Source organism: Bombus terrestris, chromosome 1 (genome assembly GCF_910591885.1).
Source record: "Bombus terrestris chromosome 1, iyBomTerr1.2, whole genome shotgun sequence".
Classification (NCBI taxonomy): domain Eukaryota; kingdom Metazoa; phylum Arthropoda; class Insecta; order Hymenoptera; family Apidae; genus Bombus; species Bombus terrestris.
Genome location: NC_063269.1, coordinates 2,536,975 through 2,555,840, shown reverse-complemented (window position 1 = coordinate 2,555,840; position 18,866 = coordinate 2,536,975). Strand labels below are relative to the sequence as shown.

At 41.4% G+C, this 18,866-nt stretch overlaps 1 protein-coding gene across 9 annotated transcripts in view; it reads right to left on the bottom strand.

Annotated features, from left to right (window-relative positions):
- The window catches only part of LOC100642674 (dystrophin, isoforms A/C/F/G/H), a 439,133-nt gene that overhangs the window by 53,352 nt on the left and 366,915 nt on the right, over positions 1-18,866 (bottom strand). For all 9 annotated transcript variants that reach the window (XM_048406314.1, XM_048406316.1, XM_048406313.1 and 6 more), the window contains 2 exons: positions 16,785-16,908; positions 10,103-10,269 (listed from right to left, as the gene is read on the bottom strand). In XM_048406314.1, coding sequence (XP_048262271.1) covers positions 10,103-10,269; positions 16,785-16,908 — 291 coding nt within the window. The remainder of the gene's footprint in view (positions 1-10,102; positions 10,270-16,784; positions 16,909-18,866) is intronic.

The window sequence follows — 18,866 nt, the reverse complement described above, 5'->3', positions numbered from 1 at the left end:
TATTAATCTACAGCCTGTAGCGAGCAATCGGTGGACGCGGATGTGTACGCGCAAGCTAGACAGGAACGACCGATGAGTAATGGTTCGTCCGTCAATTATAAATACGATTTCAGTTCGTTGCGCAACAAAGTTTAGTATTAACCTGACTGTCCATTTATCTTTGCCGGTTTATTTTATATTTACATCGGCGTGATGCATCGACCAGTTTATCTATTGTTGAATTAATCCCTCGTTTATTATTACAGCTGCTTATCGTCGCTCGCGTTCGATCCTACGTGACTATCAACCTGGCCAATTTTATCTCGCACAGGGATGCGAGTGCCTTTCACCGTTTCCTGTTGTTTATCGTCGCTGTTATTATCTGCATTTTATACTCCTGCTTGTTTTTCCTGTTGCATGTCGCAAAATTTGAATAAATTAGGGGAACGATTGTTCGCGTCGGATACACGCGCGAAGGCGACGCGTGAATGGAGACTCGCCATATTGATTTCAACGATCAAGCAAACCTTGTTCAGGATGGTTGAACCTGGCTGAATCTCTTTTTTTTGTGTCTTGAAGTCATCGACCTTTTTGTACACGAATATAGTACACATTCAGTAGAATATTTCATAAAAGTGAGATTTAATAATGTTACACTTTCTCATTTCTTTTTATATATATATTCTCCACATTTTACGTATGATCCGTGTCTTATAAATTCAAATTTAATAAACAAATTTCTCCGCAATTTTTCATCGATCTATGTTAAGCTAGAATACTTCACGGAATACGCGAGACCAGAGCAAATCGTATTCAGCGTTTCCGCGATCCATCCGGTGTCAGTTCTACGCGTGGAACAGTTACGTCTACATTTTCTAACGCGTCAGAGAAATCGAAACGTGAGATGGATCCAGTTCGCGGAATTATGGAGCATGCATCGTGACATTGTCCAGAGTTATTGCGATCTACACGTTGGAAGCTGTATCCAGCGACCGGATACAAGTATTCAGTCCATTCGCACGAACCAGGAGCATTCGCTGATCTATTTATTCAGCCAGGCTGAAGGTAATCGCGATACGAGATAAGCGAACGATGTTGTCCTCGATAAAAGAAGACTCCGTCGTGTACTCCGTTTCACCATCTTTTTCGCTCGATCTCGAATATCGAGAAACGTTTGAATGCTTTTTTCAGAATTTTTTCCAGTAAATTCAACCAGTTAAACGAACGAGTTAAACCTTTTAAATTCGCATACAGTTCAACAATTTTTATCTAGTTGCTATACGAGTGATAAGTTTCCCTGGAATTAGTTGACATTAATAATCCGTTATCGCACGGTCACGAGGAAAAAATAACTTTTTCCAAGGCTCCGATGTTTCAACTCCGACCGCTCAATAATTGGTCACATGAACATAATGTAAATTTAACAGCGGCACGGTTCTGTATAGAGCACAATGCCCATGTATAACTCATGTTTAATGCAAGAGTCAGAGGCGTCAGCGTGCGATATTACAATACCGGTCGAGGCCGATTTCCTGATTTTCGATGGTGTTTTGGAGCGATCGTTCAATGCCATCATATCCTGCCACTAAATCGAATCTCGAGTGCCGAAACATTGTCCTATAACCCTCGACAGTTTGCAGTAATTTCATCAGTTTCGAGCGATATCAACAAACATGCTTTCCGATTCCATTATACATCCAATATCACGAATACTAACAAAAATTAATCCTCTGTTAATTAATGAATCTATTCGATCCATCTATTCTTTTCAATTAATACAATTGCAATTACGTACGATTGCGTTTAACCCCATCAAGAGACTCAGCAATCACTTATACTCTCCTAGTCGACGACAGACCCAATGAAATATAGTTCCCACGACAGAGATAAGCTTCCTGGCCGATAATCGAGCCGCAATTGCACCGATTAAAGTCCGTGCCTTAGCGCCTTTCGCTTATTCAAATTGTTGTCTAGAAGCTACTCCATCGGACTCTGATGGTCGCGTTGGAATGCGTCTTATCTGGTTATCAAACCGAGCTACTAAACCCTGTCGAGCTTTACTCCATCGTAAAAATATTTGCAAACGAACGTGGAGAGGCGTCGACGTCGCGACGCGAAGGTGCATTGAACTCAAAAGACGCGGCAATCGGCTAAGTATATTTGGACGCCGGGTACGAGGAGAATTTAACGCGTGGCTGAACTTGCGGCACGGATAATAGGATGTAAGTGTTTGCTTCCGGTCGTAGTTTTAATTCACCTCCATGGGATGGTGGTCTTTTCCGCCGCGAAATCGTCGATTACTCTTGAATGCCTGCTGCGTCATCCATTCGGAACGGAAATTCTGATGGCCGAGGTGTTTGAACAATGAACACGTGGGAGAATTTTGTGGCGAGCGTAATGAAAATCGAAGATAATGTTCGTGCCAACGTAATCTTGTTCTATGGCAGCGTTTGAAAGTATTTTATATCGTGGAAATAAAAATAATAAAGAGGAAGCATTAAGTTGATTTTACTCGAGAATAAGGAGGTTTAAAATCATGGTTATACAAAGGCATTACTTTGTCCCATTTTCAAAGCTTCGTTATGATACGACTCGGGATGACTCGAATCACTCAAGCATATTCTTGTATACATTATTCATACGAATATATCATATTTTGCATACTTCTTTATACACCATGGATGCAGTCTCTACAAAGAAATTCACAATTTTATTTTCAACGTTTACATCAGTCTCTTACCTATCTTTTTAAAATTCAATGTTTAACATTTTGAGAAAGTCCCTCCAAGCAGAAAATTAAATACCGATCAATCTCAGTCTTACTTATCTTACGTACATCTTTGGATATTGATATAATATAGAACTATACGTTGAATCTAACGTCGTCAGATCACTTTGATATTCTTGATTTCGCACAAAACGACCCGTGAACGAAGAATGGCATCTGGTAACACGTCTTTCCTTCGATCAGAGAGTCCAATCAGCTACGGTGATTGCACGAACTGTTGGCACGCGTATCTAGCTAAACGCGAACTGGTTCATTATGCCACAGTAGCCATAGATCACACAGATAAATACATTTGTGTCTTAATGCTTGGACAAGCGAGGTCGTCGCGTACCTTTCACCTCCCTGTGTTCATGATATACACACATAACCATGCGTGTCCCCAATGCCGCAATACTATGCTGGCTACAAATTTGCTTGGTAATTAACCAATTAGTGGAACATTGCTAATTGACTGATTAAGTACCCACTCGTCGGGAACTAGATTGATACTGATGCGGTCGGTGCCCGCGTGCATTAACGTCGCCAGGAACGTGGCTGGTTGCCGTTCATGCCGAAAATGTACATCAAACGCATGAAAAATTCCACCTCATTTATAAACAAAGCAGAAAGGAATAAAAAGGAAGAAACAAAAAAAAAAAAAAAAAAAAAACAGCAAACAGATTTTTATCATTTTGAGAAAACTTTTATACGAAGTAATTCAACGCTATATTTTATCCGGCGAATCAGCCGAATAAAATTTTCCCAGTGCGCGCTACGTTTACTTTATATATTCAAAAATCACATTCCACCGGCCGATTCGACAGTTCCCTTTCCATTTCCCTGTTTTCTAATCTCGATTACCATCGTGACGATAACAGAACGCTATCACGAGCGAAAGAGACTCGAAATAAAAACGATCCAGTGTCCACCTGTTTTTCTATCATTTTCGACTCCTCTCTGTTATGTTTCGTCCTGTTCGAAAGAAGATGAGATCCACGAGCACGCAAAAATCGATTACCTGTCCATTTCACGTCCGTTCACGACGTGCACACGTATATATAAATTCAAGTATACGAAGCACCGCCGAGCTGAACCATGCGATTTTGAATCGGTAGAACCAAGAGGAATCCGGAATAATTCAAAAGATAATCCGATAGTGCGGTTATAATTTGAAAGATGGTGTTTGAGTTTCCCGGGCTGGCCCTGAGTACGCGTATGCATTCATTCATTCGCCCTAACTACGAATAGCCCTGCACCACCTAGTAGCTTCCGGTCGAGCACGTGCGCGTGTTCAACTCGCTCGCTCGCTTGGATCGCGCGATCGTGCACTCGCCGACGTATGCTGCCATGTATTTGGATAGAACTGCTGCCGGCTATATTCCCTGATTGGGGCCGGCCAAGCTTCCTGCTGCCTTGCCTCCTGCTTTGCATACCTAACTACGGAGGCGAATTCCTCGCCCGAGACAACCGGGATCGCTCGGTTCAGCTTAATTTCTAGCTTAAACCGAGTTATCTCATAACTATAGCCGGCGTGCACTTTTCAACAGTTTCCACGTGCTCGGGAAAACCTACATTCACTCAGCGTTAATCCTTATCGTTCGACCGTTGAACGAGAATCGTTGCTTTGTCGGCGACGCGCGGAATTTTCGTTATACTGCTCTCTTTAACCTTTGTTTGCGTTTCGATGCTTCGAAATGGGAGAAGTATTTGTGCGTCTTTTTCATTGTTAGTATTGTTGTATCGTCGTTGAAAGGTTTATCACGACGCTTCTGTCATTCGTACGTATCGGCGGTGAAGAGAGTTTTCGATGATATTTTAGTCGGCAGCGCCGGAAGCGCAGTCACTGATCTCGTCATGCCAAAGAGAATCCGCGAGCTTGTTTCCACGAGAAAAAAATACGATCGTGCTTTTAGAGGAAATACTATACGTTCGAGCATGCGGCAAACGGTAATAGCGTTAGATGCATCTTCGATTTCGTGTTTCTCAAAGAATCGTTTCTGGTGGTGGCTGTCAGCGGCGCGACAGTCATTGCCGTGTAAACAATCTTTGATATACACTGAAGTTTTCATCTAGGTCAAGTACCATTTCTGCTATTAATAGACAAAGTGTAGTATAAGGATATGTCGAAAGTCCACTTTAGTAAGAAAAAATAAAATTCTATGTCGTGAGACGCTGCAAAATAGATCAATTTGACGGCTCTATCAAATACTGTGACGTGTATAACGGTGTATGTAGCTTATACATGACAGTCGGTCAAAACTTACTTGACAGAGAACACGTTGATTTACGAGAAAGATGTACTTAGCAACGGTACAAGCAAAGATAGATTGAAACTTTGTACGCTAGCATGGATTTCTAGCTCCTTGTCATCCTAGCCTTTCAAACCTGAAAAACCTGATCACTGATAGACGAAGCATTCAGGTTTTAGTTTTCAGTCGATATCTTGCAACCCGTATTGCAAGATTCTATTTCCGAGCCGTAGATGAAAGTTGGTTCTTTTACGACTATCCATTCACTGTTAATTCACTTACGAAACACTCGCACTGTACATATATTTAATCATCTCGATACTTGTTACGGATAAGCTAGGCGATTACATCGCGAGTCACCTGATTATATATTCTTCAGGAAATGACACGCGTGACACATTCCAAATATCCATATCCCTTTGCTCGATCTTAAACACGCATTCACGCGTGCTCGAGAAGCCTGTCGGACTTGTCCCGAGCTGTGTCAACGTCTGTTAACTTCCGTGTACTTTTATCAGATTAAATTTAAGCCCGTAGCGTGACCGTGCACTCGAACGAAGGATAAAATCGCCACGTAGAAATTTCGCGATTCCCTTCCGAGCGGCTGAAAATCACGGGATGGCAATAAATCGAATTAATATAACGCTATCTGGCCGAAGGAAAAAGCGAAGGTGTCGCGCGTAATTACCGGATTGCCGATAATTAAGGCACGCCAGCAGAGCACCTGGAATTTAAAAGTTAAATTGTGTTTCGCTCATGAATTATGCATTCGCGGCCGAAGCTTGCTGATTGCACGGGAACTTTGATCTTCCTGTTATATCGTATCGGAGAAACGATCGTAAGAAGATCGCTGATTCGATGCACCTTTAATTGCTCGTCCGTGTAACCGTCCATGAGATTTCTCGCTTCGTTCGTCTTTCACTCACGAGCTTCGGCGTTTTCGTCTGCTCGAGTGTCATTTTCCTTTCGAATATTAATCGTAAGAATCGTTCGACGGTGATTAAATACCACGGAAATAATATTTCGGCGAACGTGCGTTAATTTCGTTGTTGACTTTCCGCGCGAGTTTTCACTTCTGTCATTTTGGTTCCTTGTGTTTCGATTCGAACGAAGGGACAAAGTTACGAATTCGACAATACACCGGTTCGTTTAGACGCTATTGTGGATTGAAGCGAACAAATTACTGTATTGGAATGCGGCGCACGGCAGGCATTGACAAATTTAAAAAAATAAATTGAAAACCGATGGTGTACGTAATAGTAATACACGTGATGCATTTCAGTTTTCCCTATTTTTTCGTTTGTACGCAAAGTTTGTTTCAATTTGTATTGCTTAACAACTCCTATATATTATATTACATATTTTATTTCGCTTAAATTGTATTTTCTGTAAATTTAATTAAATCGAATGTTCCATGCAATCGAGTCACCTGATTTTTAATATACAGCATGTATAATCATCCTATTTTACGTATAGTGTTTTATACAGACAAGATTTTATTTAAAACGAGGCACAAATAATTCCCGCGACCTATAAATCACACATCCTACAGGAACGTTCTCTAATAGTTTCGAACAATCCTCTTTTAACCCCCTGGCGCGAGCAGATCTCGTTCATTTAATCACGCTCACAGTCATTTAATTAAATATCCTCGAAGCTGGCCTTTATCGTCGAATATCCGTATCGCGAACGATGGGAAACGTTTTCCATTTTAATTATAGAACCTTTGACTCAGTTGGCGCGTAAGTGCATGGCGAGCCAACAGACGCGAAAGAACGTTTTAAATTGTGAAAACCATTATTTTCGTTTCAATTAGGAGAAAAACGTCCGGATACTATTCCTGGACTCTGTGTGTGCATGTCAATCGACCAAGATTCGCATTTAACTTTCGCGAACAAAGTGGTCCAGCGTAGAGCCGAGTTTAAGGAAGGAAGGACGTGATCTTCGAGTGACACTTCGTTTCGACGTGAAATCGTAGTCGACAAGGGATCAACTATACGCTCACAGATTTCGAGGGAAAAGACGGGCCAAGCTTTGCGAAAACTTGGCCCACTCGAATTACATTAAGATGAATTCTACCGCCGGTTCAGCTCCATGTTATTTTAAGCATCGTTGAAAAGAAGCTATTACCATCTTCGTCGAACTCGTTAAATTCCGGGTTAAGCAACCGCCCGACCTTTCGACGCGACTTTGTTCCCTTTGACGGTCTACTATGCCCGGAATAACGCGTTTCGATCTTCTTACTGTCACTGGCTCTCGAGAACGCTAATTTCACCACAAGATCTCGTTCAGCGCTATTAAGAAAGAATTTGCCGATGATTTATCGGATACTGTTTGGCTTTAAATCAAAATATCCTGCAGAATCCTTTTTTTGAAACGAACTGTTCGTATCTTTGTTTCTTGACGAGCCAATTTTTCCGCTACACCAAGTTACACTCTGTACAACGATAACCTTGTTTTTACGATATATAGGAGGAAATATTTTGCATAAAGCTTTTATCCTTTTTATGAAAATTTAACGTTCAGAGTGGACATACTCTATAGGAATATTCGTTTGACTGGTGCAACAAAGAGGAAGCAACGATTACAGTATGCGTCAGGAAGGCTACGAGGCACGTTGGTATCGATATTATCGAACGGCGCGTAACGTTGCTGCGTATAAAGCAGACGATATTGCGTACACGCATCACGAATCCCATTGTACCAGGAACGATGTCGCGAAATTGGCGACATCCTATCGACGAAGGTACTCTGTCAGTAGCGGGATGTAAATCACGAAGCCGCTTATGAAATCAGAATTCAACGCGGTGAAGAACTGAAAGAAGAGGAGAAAGAGGAAGGAGAAGAACGAAGGGGAGAGAAAAATGCATTCCACCCACGACGTTAAACCTTGACGACCGTGCAGGCGCGATTTACACTTGCAGTTTCGCTGTGGCAGATGAATCGAACGCGATTATCGATGCATCGCGGATGTAGCCTTCGCTTCGTTATAAACCTTACGATTTCGAAGCGAGATTTACAAAGCCTTGCATACCTTCTTTGCAATCTGTTCTTTGATATCTTGCACAATGATTTACGATATATTCAAAAGTCTTTGCAATCATAGTGAATATAAAATTATACGAACAAACGTAACAAATTTGAAGCCTTTACAAGCGTATTGACATTTGCTGCAACATCGTATCAATATTACTAAAATCGTGGCAAACAGGTGGACAGCAATACTCGCTATCTTTTCGTTAAGTCAACAGATACGCAATATTACGTGAAATTTGAATTATTTGTTTGAAATTTTATGGATAGAGCGTTTAAATCGGATATTATCGATTTGTTAACCGTTTTTAAATGTCATTGCTAATATCGATAACGATGGTCTCTCCGTCAATTTGGAAAAATCTCTTTCTATCTTATTTATAGCATTGAAACTGAATACGCGTGCCTAGATTCTCTATTTTTATACAATAAATAGTATAAATTAATGGAAGCACGCGTTCTCGAAATAATCTCAAAGGCTAGAAGACAAATACATATTCCAGTTTCTGTAAAATCCCAAGACCACCAAAATGATGGCGTAGAAATGGTCGATAATCACTCGACTTGTCGCGCTGACGAAGGTAATAACGTGTTTTCCCGAGCCCTATTAAAAGGTGGATCGCGAAGAACGAAGGTAATTCGGTGTATCACGAAAGGAGAAAAACGGAAGCCGGTTCCACAGGAATTTCGACGTCGTTAGGTGTAGAAGGTGGATTCTTCCGGTGGAACGCAAGCAACGAAAAATCGCCTTTACCGTGCGGTACAGACTTTTTCGACGGCGTCTTTTACCCGGCATACCCGACCCCCTGATATACCAAGTACCGTGGCTAGTTCTCCCCCGCCCCCTCGCCCAAGGCACAAAGTCGTTTCGACAAATGGAACGTCCGCGCGATAGAGAAAATTGTACCGGCAATAATAAAGCGATACGACAAACGAAGGGGTCGAGGGGGATGAATAGAACCGTACAGAATCATCCCCTCTTTTGTCTGTAGCTCTATGTCTCCTACTGATACCACCGATAAGTCCAAATATTACATCCGCTTGTTTATCCTTCGAGATGTACCGTTTAATCTGATTGTATTTTTACCAGCGGGGGTTAGAACAGTCCTCGAGAATTATCTTCGGCCAGTGCTTTTCCCCCGATCGGTGCCACAGCCTCGAAAAATATTTTTCTTTCTCCTTTGGCTTCGCGGTATGACTATCACGTACGATCCGCGAGTTTAAACCGACAGTAAAGAGCTTTTCGATGTTTTATTCATACATTTCGCACAGTTCGTTATGGACTGTTAGGGAAATATTTTAAATTGCCAACAAACGTGTTTATGACGTTTTAAATATGTTGGCGATGGGAAGCTATTTAAATAATAACCCAGGCTAATGTATCGTAACAGTATCCCACAGTTCATGCGGATTTCGAACTGTAACGTTCGTACTACACAATACGTTCCACGATGTTGATAAATTTGCGACCGGTAAGTGCGCAATTCAAACTTCCCACTTCTGAATACTATTAAACGAAAATTCGCGTTATGGCAGCGATTCAACTTTGCCGCGAGTTAAGCGAAACGACAAAACCTTGAATAATTCCTAGGGAAGTTCTCTGAAGAAGCGATTCGACTTCTCTACAAGGTACGACACGCTGATTTGTTAAATAGCGTAATTGCAAACGAAACGATTCAGAATCTATTTTCGAATTCGCTTCTTTCGTTCTTATCCTTATGAACAAGAAGAGAGACGATAATATTCGATAACAATAATAATGATAATAAAGATATATTATTACACGAACTTAATATTTCGAAAATCCACGCATTATCCATTCTACAGGGATACGAAATTTTGATGGTTTTCGCGAGAAGAATACTCGCTGTGGAAGAAGGCTGATCGCGAAATTGTGGAATAATTTTATCGAAACAAGGGCACACCGTCATCGATGGTTAGAATCTAGCTGTTCTTCGATGGTTGTGGCCGCCAACGGCTTTTGACGGAATCAAAATATTTGTATTCATATCGGGTAGTGCGGTTCGAGGGTAAGTGGCTTTCTATGTAGGTAAAAGGAGGGTAAAGTACTCACGTTAGCGGTGTCGTCGAGTTTCCGCTTCCACGCATCGCTACGTTCGATTAGGGCGTTCCACTGCTCTGAAAGTTTGTTCACTTCCCGGCGAATACTGCGCGTCAATTCGCGTGCCTGTTCCTCTGCGCTTCTGTAGCCCCTCGAATCACCATCCAATTCTCTTCCGGCTGAAATAGAACGTCAAACGTGAGCTTGATACCGGAACAACCTTCGAATCGACGCTAAATACGTCAGATCTTTCGCGATAGATAGCTTCGCTTTTATTAGTACGACACTGACGACAACGTGTATCGTAAAATTTCATTAATAATGCTGGTTGAATTGTGCGACAGTTTCATTGATATGTCCCTGCCACGCATTTGATATCGATTGCAATGTTTCGAGAACATCGCCAGGATTTTATACAAACAAACTAGATATAAATAAACAAGACAACAAATGTGCGAATAAACAGACCGAAAATGTAAATATGCAGACCGCAATGTCATTGGATGTAAAGCACAGTGTTTCAATAATTTTCATATAGTAAACTTCGATGCCATTACCCTATATATATATATTTCTGACGGAATCGAGCTATTGTAAAGTTATCGAAACGCGCTATTAATAATTCTTCGGAGCGATAACAATTTCACATAATTCCGGAGTTTGTGCAGGTTCTCGGCAAATTGAGAGCGCACGAATGAAAGAATCGATAACTCTTGATCTTGTTTCAATTTTCGTTTTCCAAAACGAAATTCGATGTTTATCACAGTTCGAAAAGTCCGTGTTTTTTTCCATTTCAGATGGTAACAGCGGACGTAACGAAACGTAGAAATGACATTACCGCGTTTGTATCGCATGTATGACGTCGCGATGCCTAGGCTGTTCTATCGCCGGGAATTAATTGTCCTATGAATCACGCATCGTATCATGCGGGACAGTTTTTATGTGCATGTTTAGCATTGATAACGCCTACCAACCGTACCTGTTCGTTGCGTCCCTATCTGCCGCGTGTTATGATGATTTATGTTTATGGTGCCAGTTGCCCTTTGCCCCGTCACTCGGTTCCGTAGTTACTCGTTCGATTCCCGATTCATCGATCGATATATGTGCCACACCGAGAAAAAGGTAAACCTTCGTGCTTTTCACGAGCTCGTTTTTCGTTCTCTTTTCATACTTGTTCCCATTTCGTGATGAACGACGGGCGAAAATTACGCTGTGATGCCGCGATGAAAATTATTACGTCGGGTAATAAATATGGTTTCTGTGTTTAATTTCTTGAACATGGAATTTGTGCACTCGTTGTTTCATACTGGATCCAAGTCTATTTAATGTAAATATCTTACGGCAGAATTTCCACAATAATTTCGTATTAATTGTAAATCGTATAATCGCGAACTGCATAGTATTTATTCCTAATTTTTAACTCTTAATGGCTATTATAGATGAAGTTTCTCATCTTGTGAATTTTCCTTTAACGTTCTTTATTACAATTCTTTCTTCAATCTTTAATACAATTAGTTTATTTACAATAAATGGATCAAACAGGTGTTGGTTAAACAGCAAACGATGGTTACTTAACATGAACTAATCACAAAAGCGTATTATAATTAAGACAACTAGATAGTTAATTTGCAACTCTCGTCACCGCGGATTCACCGCGGACCACATTCTCTCCACAACGCAATTCGCACTCTCTGACTCTTCGATTCACAATCTCTGGCCTCTCAACTCACTCCCTAACTTCTCAACTAACACTGATTGTTAATTCGTCTCTCCCTTAGCATCCCTTTGTCTTTTGTCTTAGCCCCACCACGCACGTGTTCCGCAACCGCTCGTGGCCAGGGTCGCGCAGGCCTTTTCCGCGAAACTATTCGATCGAAGGACCGAGATACATTGTTGGGCCTGTTGGCACTTCGGCTTTCTCGCGATATTGATTACAGTTCGCCCGATACCTCTTAGGCCTTTCGTCCACGATACTACACAATGTTATGACTCGTATTTTTGTGCCTTGGAGTGCCAACTTTGTTTTGGTTTGCTAGGTTCCAAGGTGAACAAACTCCGGACAATACATTATCGCTGTTATTTTTAATCGTCGACCGGAGTTACATGTGAACTTTTTGTAATACCACCGATCGATGCAAATAGACGAACGTGGTCTCTAGGACGAATCATTATAGCGAGTCGTACAGTCGAAGAGTTGAATAGTAGCATTGAGAGAGCGTAGACTATTTCTGTACTTGTATTTAAAGTGATTTTAATATAATCGACTATTACAATTTTATCATTCGTCTCTTTAATAAACCGACACGTAGTGATAATTCAGTTATCTAGAGCTATTATAGAAAACAATTTTTAAAGCGTTAATTCTCGTTTAATTTGATCGATTCCTTTAATCTCTTAGTTCGCAGCCGACGTTACTATTTAGTTGGAGATGCTCCAAGCATAGTATTCAGAAACATTGTGCAGTGCATAGTAAAGACGACGACATGGATAGGTTGGTAGAAAATCGTATTCGAAGAAGGCGATTGAAAAGTCGAAACAGGTAGCAACATGGTCTAAATCAGGACGATCGCGGATCGCTAAAGAGACATCACCACGAGAAAAACACCTGGAAACTATTTTCACCGAATCGAATTAGGCGGTCGTGTTCTTCATCGGTAAGCCATCCATTCAACAGTTGCCACATTCGATTTCCAGTCACGTACACCCTCGTTTTTCTCACTTTTCTCTCTTTTTTTTTCATTTTTTTTTTCTCTTCATTCTATAGACTCGTATTCCACCGACAGCTTTCATCCCTCGATGCTTTCTGTTCGGTCATTTCCCACTTGGCTGTTGTTTCAGAAACTGACCACTGAGTTTACGTAATTCCTCTTTCTCCTTTGAACAAATTCTCCGCTTTGTTACCCGATAATTAATATCAAGTTATCTTTCTGCAGTCTACCAGAAAGCTCAATGCGATATTTGCAAAGCAAAATGTTTATTCTGATATTTAATTTATAAAGCTAATCGTAAATTCTTCTTTTCAACGAGGAAAAAGAGAAAATAATAAATAAACGAAAGATAAGAACAAAACAATAAACAGAAGGGAGAAATTTGAACACATCTGAAATTAGAATTACAATGATTCAACGACAGCTAGGTTTTAGCAATTTTACTTCTACCGAAAACACATCTCTTTCCTAGCGAAGATATAAATCCAAAGGCAGAGTTTTCACAAAATACGATAGAAGAAGAGAAACGGAGCGCTGCAAACCGTTTCTAAAGATCCATCTATCAAACAGCGTTCCCAGCCACACACACAATCAGTTCAGTGCCTTCTATTCTCGCAACGAATGACCAGAAAATTTCCCATCCATCAATCGTGAGAGGTAAGAGCTCCCAATCCGTTCAAGACGTTCGCGTTATGTTACACAAGCTTGCTGCCATGCTAGGAATACGTATGATCGTGTTCAATGTAAGTTAATCAACAAGAAGAGTAGAAAAAGATAGATAGTTAGAGAGAAGAAGAAGCGACACGGTGAATGTCACGAAGCTGCGGATTCTGGATTCGATCGGAAACATCGGATCAGCGCCTCCTGTGCAAAGACAACCAGCGTTCGCTCGGTGCACGATTTCGGTCGCTCGACAGGCAGTCACGTTCGATGAAACGTGCACGGCATCGAGCAGTCTCGGGCGTTGTCGTAACGTCAATAAATTTCAACCGATATAACACGCCGCATCGCAGCACGCCGACACAGATCGTGCAACCAGCTCCTTGCTATCGAGTTGCCAGTTGGCCAGCTGCACGGATTTGGCCCGTGAAATCGAATCGAATCGAATAAGGGATCGAAGCTCAGCTCGGTGTTTCGCCGACTCAGAATCGCTATTCGCAATTTGTAACCTGCTATCGCACCTGTACGCGCCATCGTCGATGATTTTGAGACGTCGATAAAGAGTCAGAGAAATATATGCTCGTGTATGATGGAAACTATCGAATTTCGAACAGTGTATTATAAAAAGCGTGAAAATAAAATCGCGATGTTTGGGAAATTCTTTGTTTCGAATTTGGAAAGTGCAGGTAGGAAAGAGTATTGATATTACAAAGCGAGTAACGTTTCCCTGAGAAACTTTGCCAAGTTCTGGGTTAGAGTTTCCGATCTCCTGCGGGACGACTCTTCCAAACCTTACAAGTTTCACCAGTTACCGGGTACTTCGATACTTGTAACTCGATTGATACAGTCTCGCGGTTTCCCCGAGTGGTTTTCGTTAGCATTGACCGCGGAACTTTTCGTTTCGACGTTCGAACATCGAGAAACTGCATTATTCATCGTTTAACGGTATCGAACTATTCTATCGGAGAATCGAGATGTTCGACTCGGATGGAATTTACATGTTTCTTTTTTTTTTTCTTTCTTTCTTTAAGAAGCTAATTTACAGGAGGAACAATTAAGGAAGATACGAGGGACCGTGTTCTTGCGTTGTTCCAACGAGAATAAAAACGAGAAGCGTAGTCTTTTGTTTGGCGGACACAGTACCAGGACGGTGGCGTTTGTTTCGTTCGCTTAATAGACGAGCCTCATTTTCTGGCAAGAACTCTGCTGAATCCTTCTCGGTCAAATAACCATAAATTCCGTGTTTCACGTTTCTTAATAATCCTGGTTTCGAGAGGGTGGAATTATCTAAATGAAATATTCAAGAGGGACCACGGTTACACGTCCGCCGCGGTTATTGTACGTGAAAGCCGGTGACAAGAACGAATGAAGCTCGTTTCCAAGGGCCGCTCTTGTTCCGTTGGCTTAAGTAAAAGGTGGAAAAAACGAGGAAGCGAAAGAGAAAACTTCTCGTATTTTATCAGCCCACTTAACAATCTCCTTCATTCCGCCGCGACAAACTGCCGCGAGGAGCCGCCCTTTGAAGCTACAACTTTAATCAATTTTACCCTCTCTTACTCCATCCTGCTTTTAATCCTGAACGTTCTGCCTCCAAAACAGGGTACTCGATGCTCGTCGATGAATTAGGTCCACGTTTGTTTCTAACTCTATCCACAGAGAAGTCAATATCCTTCGACTTTTTTGCTCAACAAATTTATTTCGCCGAAGATGATTAGAGGAATGCAAACTTTTCAGCATTTAGCCAACCTCTCGCTTATTTATAATAATTCTTTTGAATAATTTCAGGTTATAGTTTTCCAAACGTACAAAGCAAGCACAGGTCAACGCACCCTAGAACAGGCGATTTTTAATGTCCCAAAAGCCTCTCTCCTTTTTTCTCTCGTTATTCGGATTCGAGCTTACGACGAGAAGTCTGAATTCTTCTGGAGCAGATCGGTCTCCTTTTTCGTTCCTTTCCGTGGCTAATTGGTATGAAAAATAGCGGGAAGAAGAATGCCGAGAATTATTGGAATTGAAAGCTCTGCCGCGCCTCTTAATTACTAGGCCTGCACGCTATTGGCGAATTCAGTCGCGCATTCCGGACCAGTTCCGAGGAAACTAACGAACGTACTTGGCCGACTTTCTCTACACTTTCGCCAAAACTTTCGTCCCGTACATTTCGTTCATTACATTCATCGCTTATCATCATTTTTCTGAACGGTTCTTTTTTTTATCCTGAATTGCTTTGGTCGCGACGTATTCTCGTTTCGAAGATGGAAATTTCGTTAACGAGAAACATTGTGAAAATTGTATATGGCGATATTCCTATCGATAAAATTTAATTTTCTAAATAATATTACAATTTTATTGCTACTGGTTTCTTTAATTCGAATACTTGGAATATACGGACGGTGAATTAACTTTCTCTCTATTCTTATAAATTTCTTTATTCAGGACAATTCTTGGTTCAGAAAAGAGAAGGGGCAGGACCGTTTAATTTCAACGACTAATTTCGTTTACTGAACCTTTCATTTAAATCGGTAACTAGGGCTGTTAAACTCGGCTTCACAAAGCTTTACTCGGCTTTACGAAGTCTTTAAACAGCTTTAAGAGACTCGAACTTGGTTATTTCTCCGAGTGCTTATAAAGCGTTCAAACACATTTCTTCGCAGGTTCGATATTAATTAGGAGCAACACAATTACTTTTTATTAATTGGATCTTTAATATTTCGATATTACTCGTGAACTTCTTGATCCAAGTTCTAATTACGAACTGGACGATGTTGTAATTAAAAATAATCACGTTTTCAGATTAATTAGCTTTGATGTTGTTTAAAAGTATCTCATAAGAGGATCTGCGATCTATTTAAGAAGATTTGTAATTATATTGAGATATTCTGAAGTTCAAACGCTTTTCGATTACATAAAACTTTTGTGACACGTCGTATTTTGTAATTAATCGTTCTCAATCCTATCTTTCTACGCTAATTGCAAATGTTTTCAAATAATTTCAGCACAAAAATGGTACAAGTGTACATTTTTCTAAAGAAATGTGCTAAGTACGAGATGGTAATAGATAAAGTTTGTTTTTAAGTCTATTTTGTGTTTTTAAGTCTACCTGTATAATTTCTAAAACCTGTGACTCTTCTATCGTAATAAAATTTGCTTCTCGTTGTTTACGTTGATACTTGGTTCATCTTGCACAATGATTTTACCAGCCGATAACATCAACGAATCGACAAGTAACAAATTGCGATACAAACGTCAGTACGTAACTTATACGCTAGTAGTTGTACAGCCATGTTTTACCTGTACGACTGAACTCAATGCAAATATCACAAACTCACCTTCAGAATCCGAAGTGTCAGAGAGCGGTGGTTCGTTGGCGATGTACTGACGGCCACTCAGCAGGTTGTTCTCGACGATCGGTCGTTTGTCTTCGAGCTGCCTCCTGAAGCCGCGATGATCATCCTGCAACGCGCAAGAAAACGTCCACGTGAGAAGGAAGCATTCACGCCCGAGTTGTTCGTCGCTCGCTCGTACACTCGACGAGGTAAGTAGGCTAATTCGCGAAGCTTTAAACGGCAACGTCGAGAGCAACGGCAGAGCCATCGACGTCGTCTACATTTCGTCGCGTGCATTCGTAATTTCGTTTGACAAGACATCGTCGTGACGGCACGCGTCGCGCTGACGATTCCGCACCGCGAGCGGCTAACGAGGAGACGAAAGAAGAAAAAAGAAGGACGAAGAACAGGAAGAAAATGAGCTGCAACTTTCACGATATCGCGTAGCCTGACGGCTTCTCGTTAACGAGATTATCCTTTGCTCTCGCTTCCGCGAGCCTCGAGAAAATTTAGACACCGAAACATGGTTTTTTGCTGTACGTTCCTCCGCTCGCTTCTATCTCGTTGGAAACGGCAACCAGCGATTTTTCCCCCACTGCTCGAGCACGGCCTCTTTTCTTTCGTACACTCTTTCCTCCCATCGTCGCCGGACTGGCAACACCGAGAGGGTGTGTCTTTCGAAGAGCACGTGAACGGCTCCTTTCAAACGACTCGGAATAATTTACCTACTTTCGTTGTTGCGACAACTGCGGATCCGCCTACATACACACATAGGCACGCACACGCACAGTGAGATCCTTCAGCTTTCGGAGGGATGACGATGAAACGGTGCGTTATTAGCGCCGATTTAAACCTTCGTGTTCTCGTTTAGTCTCTCGCGGAATTATTTCGGCTGGTGCGAAATTGCGGTTACGCGCATCTCCCAACATTTCTTTCGCGAATGCTCCTCCTTCTCGTTTCTATTTGTATTTACCTTTCACGCCGCGTTTAAACTCGTTTAACGTGCCGTTCCACTAGCAAAGGTATCGTAGGTGTGTAGATTAATCGTTGCCGGGAATGAAATTTTTATATTTCTTACAAATCTCAAACTCTGGGCAACTCGTTTTTTAATTAGAAAAATATTACCGCCATTCGGTACGTCGGTTATTTTAATTTTCCCTATCGTCGCTGTGGAATAAAATTCTTTTTCCCGCGAGAGAAGGGACCAAACACCAGGAAAGAAGTCCCTAATTCCTTATTTTCGATAAACCCGATGAAATCGTAAATATGGTCACGCATATTGGCCGAAAGTATCACGCCCACGTGGAAAGTTACACAGCAACGCGTAATAACGAGCGAAGAAGTGGTCCACTTCTTTCGTTTCTGTGCTATTCAAGGAGATTTCTTTTAGCTTTACGTTTCTTGCCTCTTTCAACTTCTTGTTTTCGTTCTCTTTTTCGAAATGAGTTTCATACATTATTGTTCGTATTCTATTAAATAATCATCCTCGAAATCATTGCCATTCAAGCGTATTCTACTTGCACGAATCCACGAATCCTACAATATTATAGTGTTTCAACGATTCGAGTCTAAAAACGAATATGCAGAAGCTAAATAGTTGACGAAGGATTTCGCGGCGAAATAAGGTCGATTTGTTAGCAACGAAATCGAGAACAACTAAAGCGTCGTTCGTTTAATTGAGCCACTAGACGTTTTCTAATTGGCCACGCCGAGATAATCGCCTTATCGTATTGGTTATCGGAATGACGGGTTAATTACGCAGGGTGCATCGTAGCGACGTATTCAGCGAGAGAGTAGCAGCACGTTGCATTCAATGTTGAGGGATTTCCATCATTGAAACGAGCATCGTCTATTTCACGAGGTCGTTAAAAAGCGTAATGATCGTTTCGTTCGTCTGTGTGCGCGCGTGAATACATGCCTCGTCCTCCCATCTAAATTTATAGATAACGATAGAAAATGGGCCAATTTTATAGTCACTTAAACTTATTTCCACCACTCTAACAATAGAACGTCTGCCAATGTGAACCATCGATTTCGATGAAACTTACGCACAACGTGGATTTTATGTTACAGACTTCTGGCAAG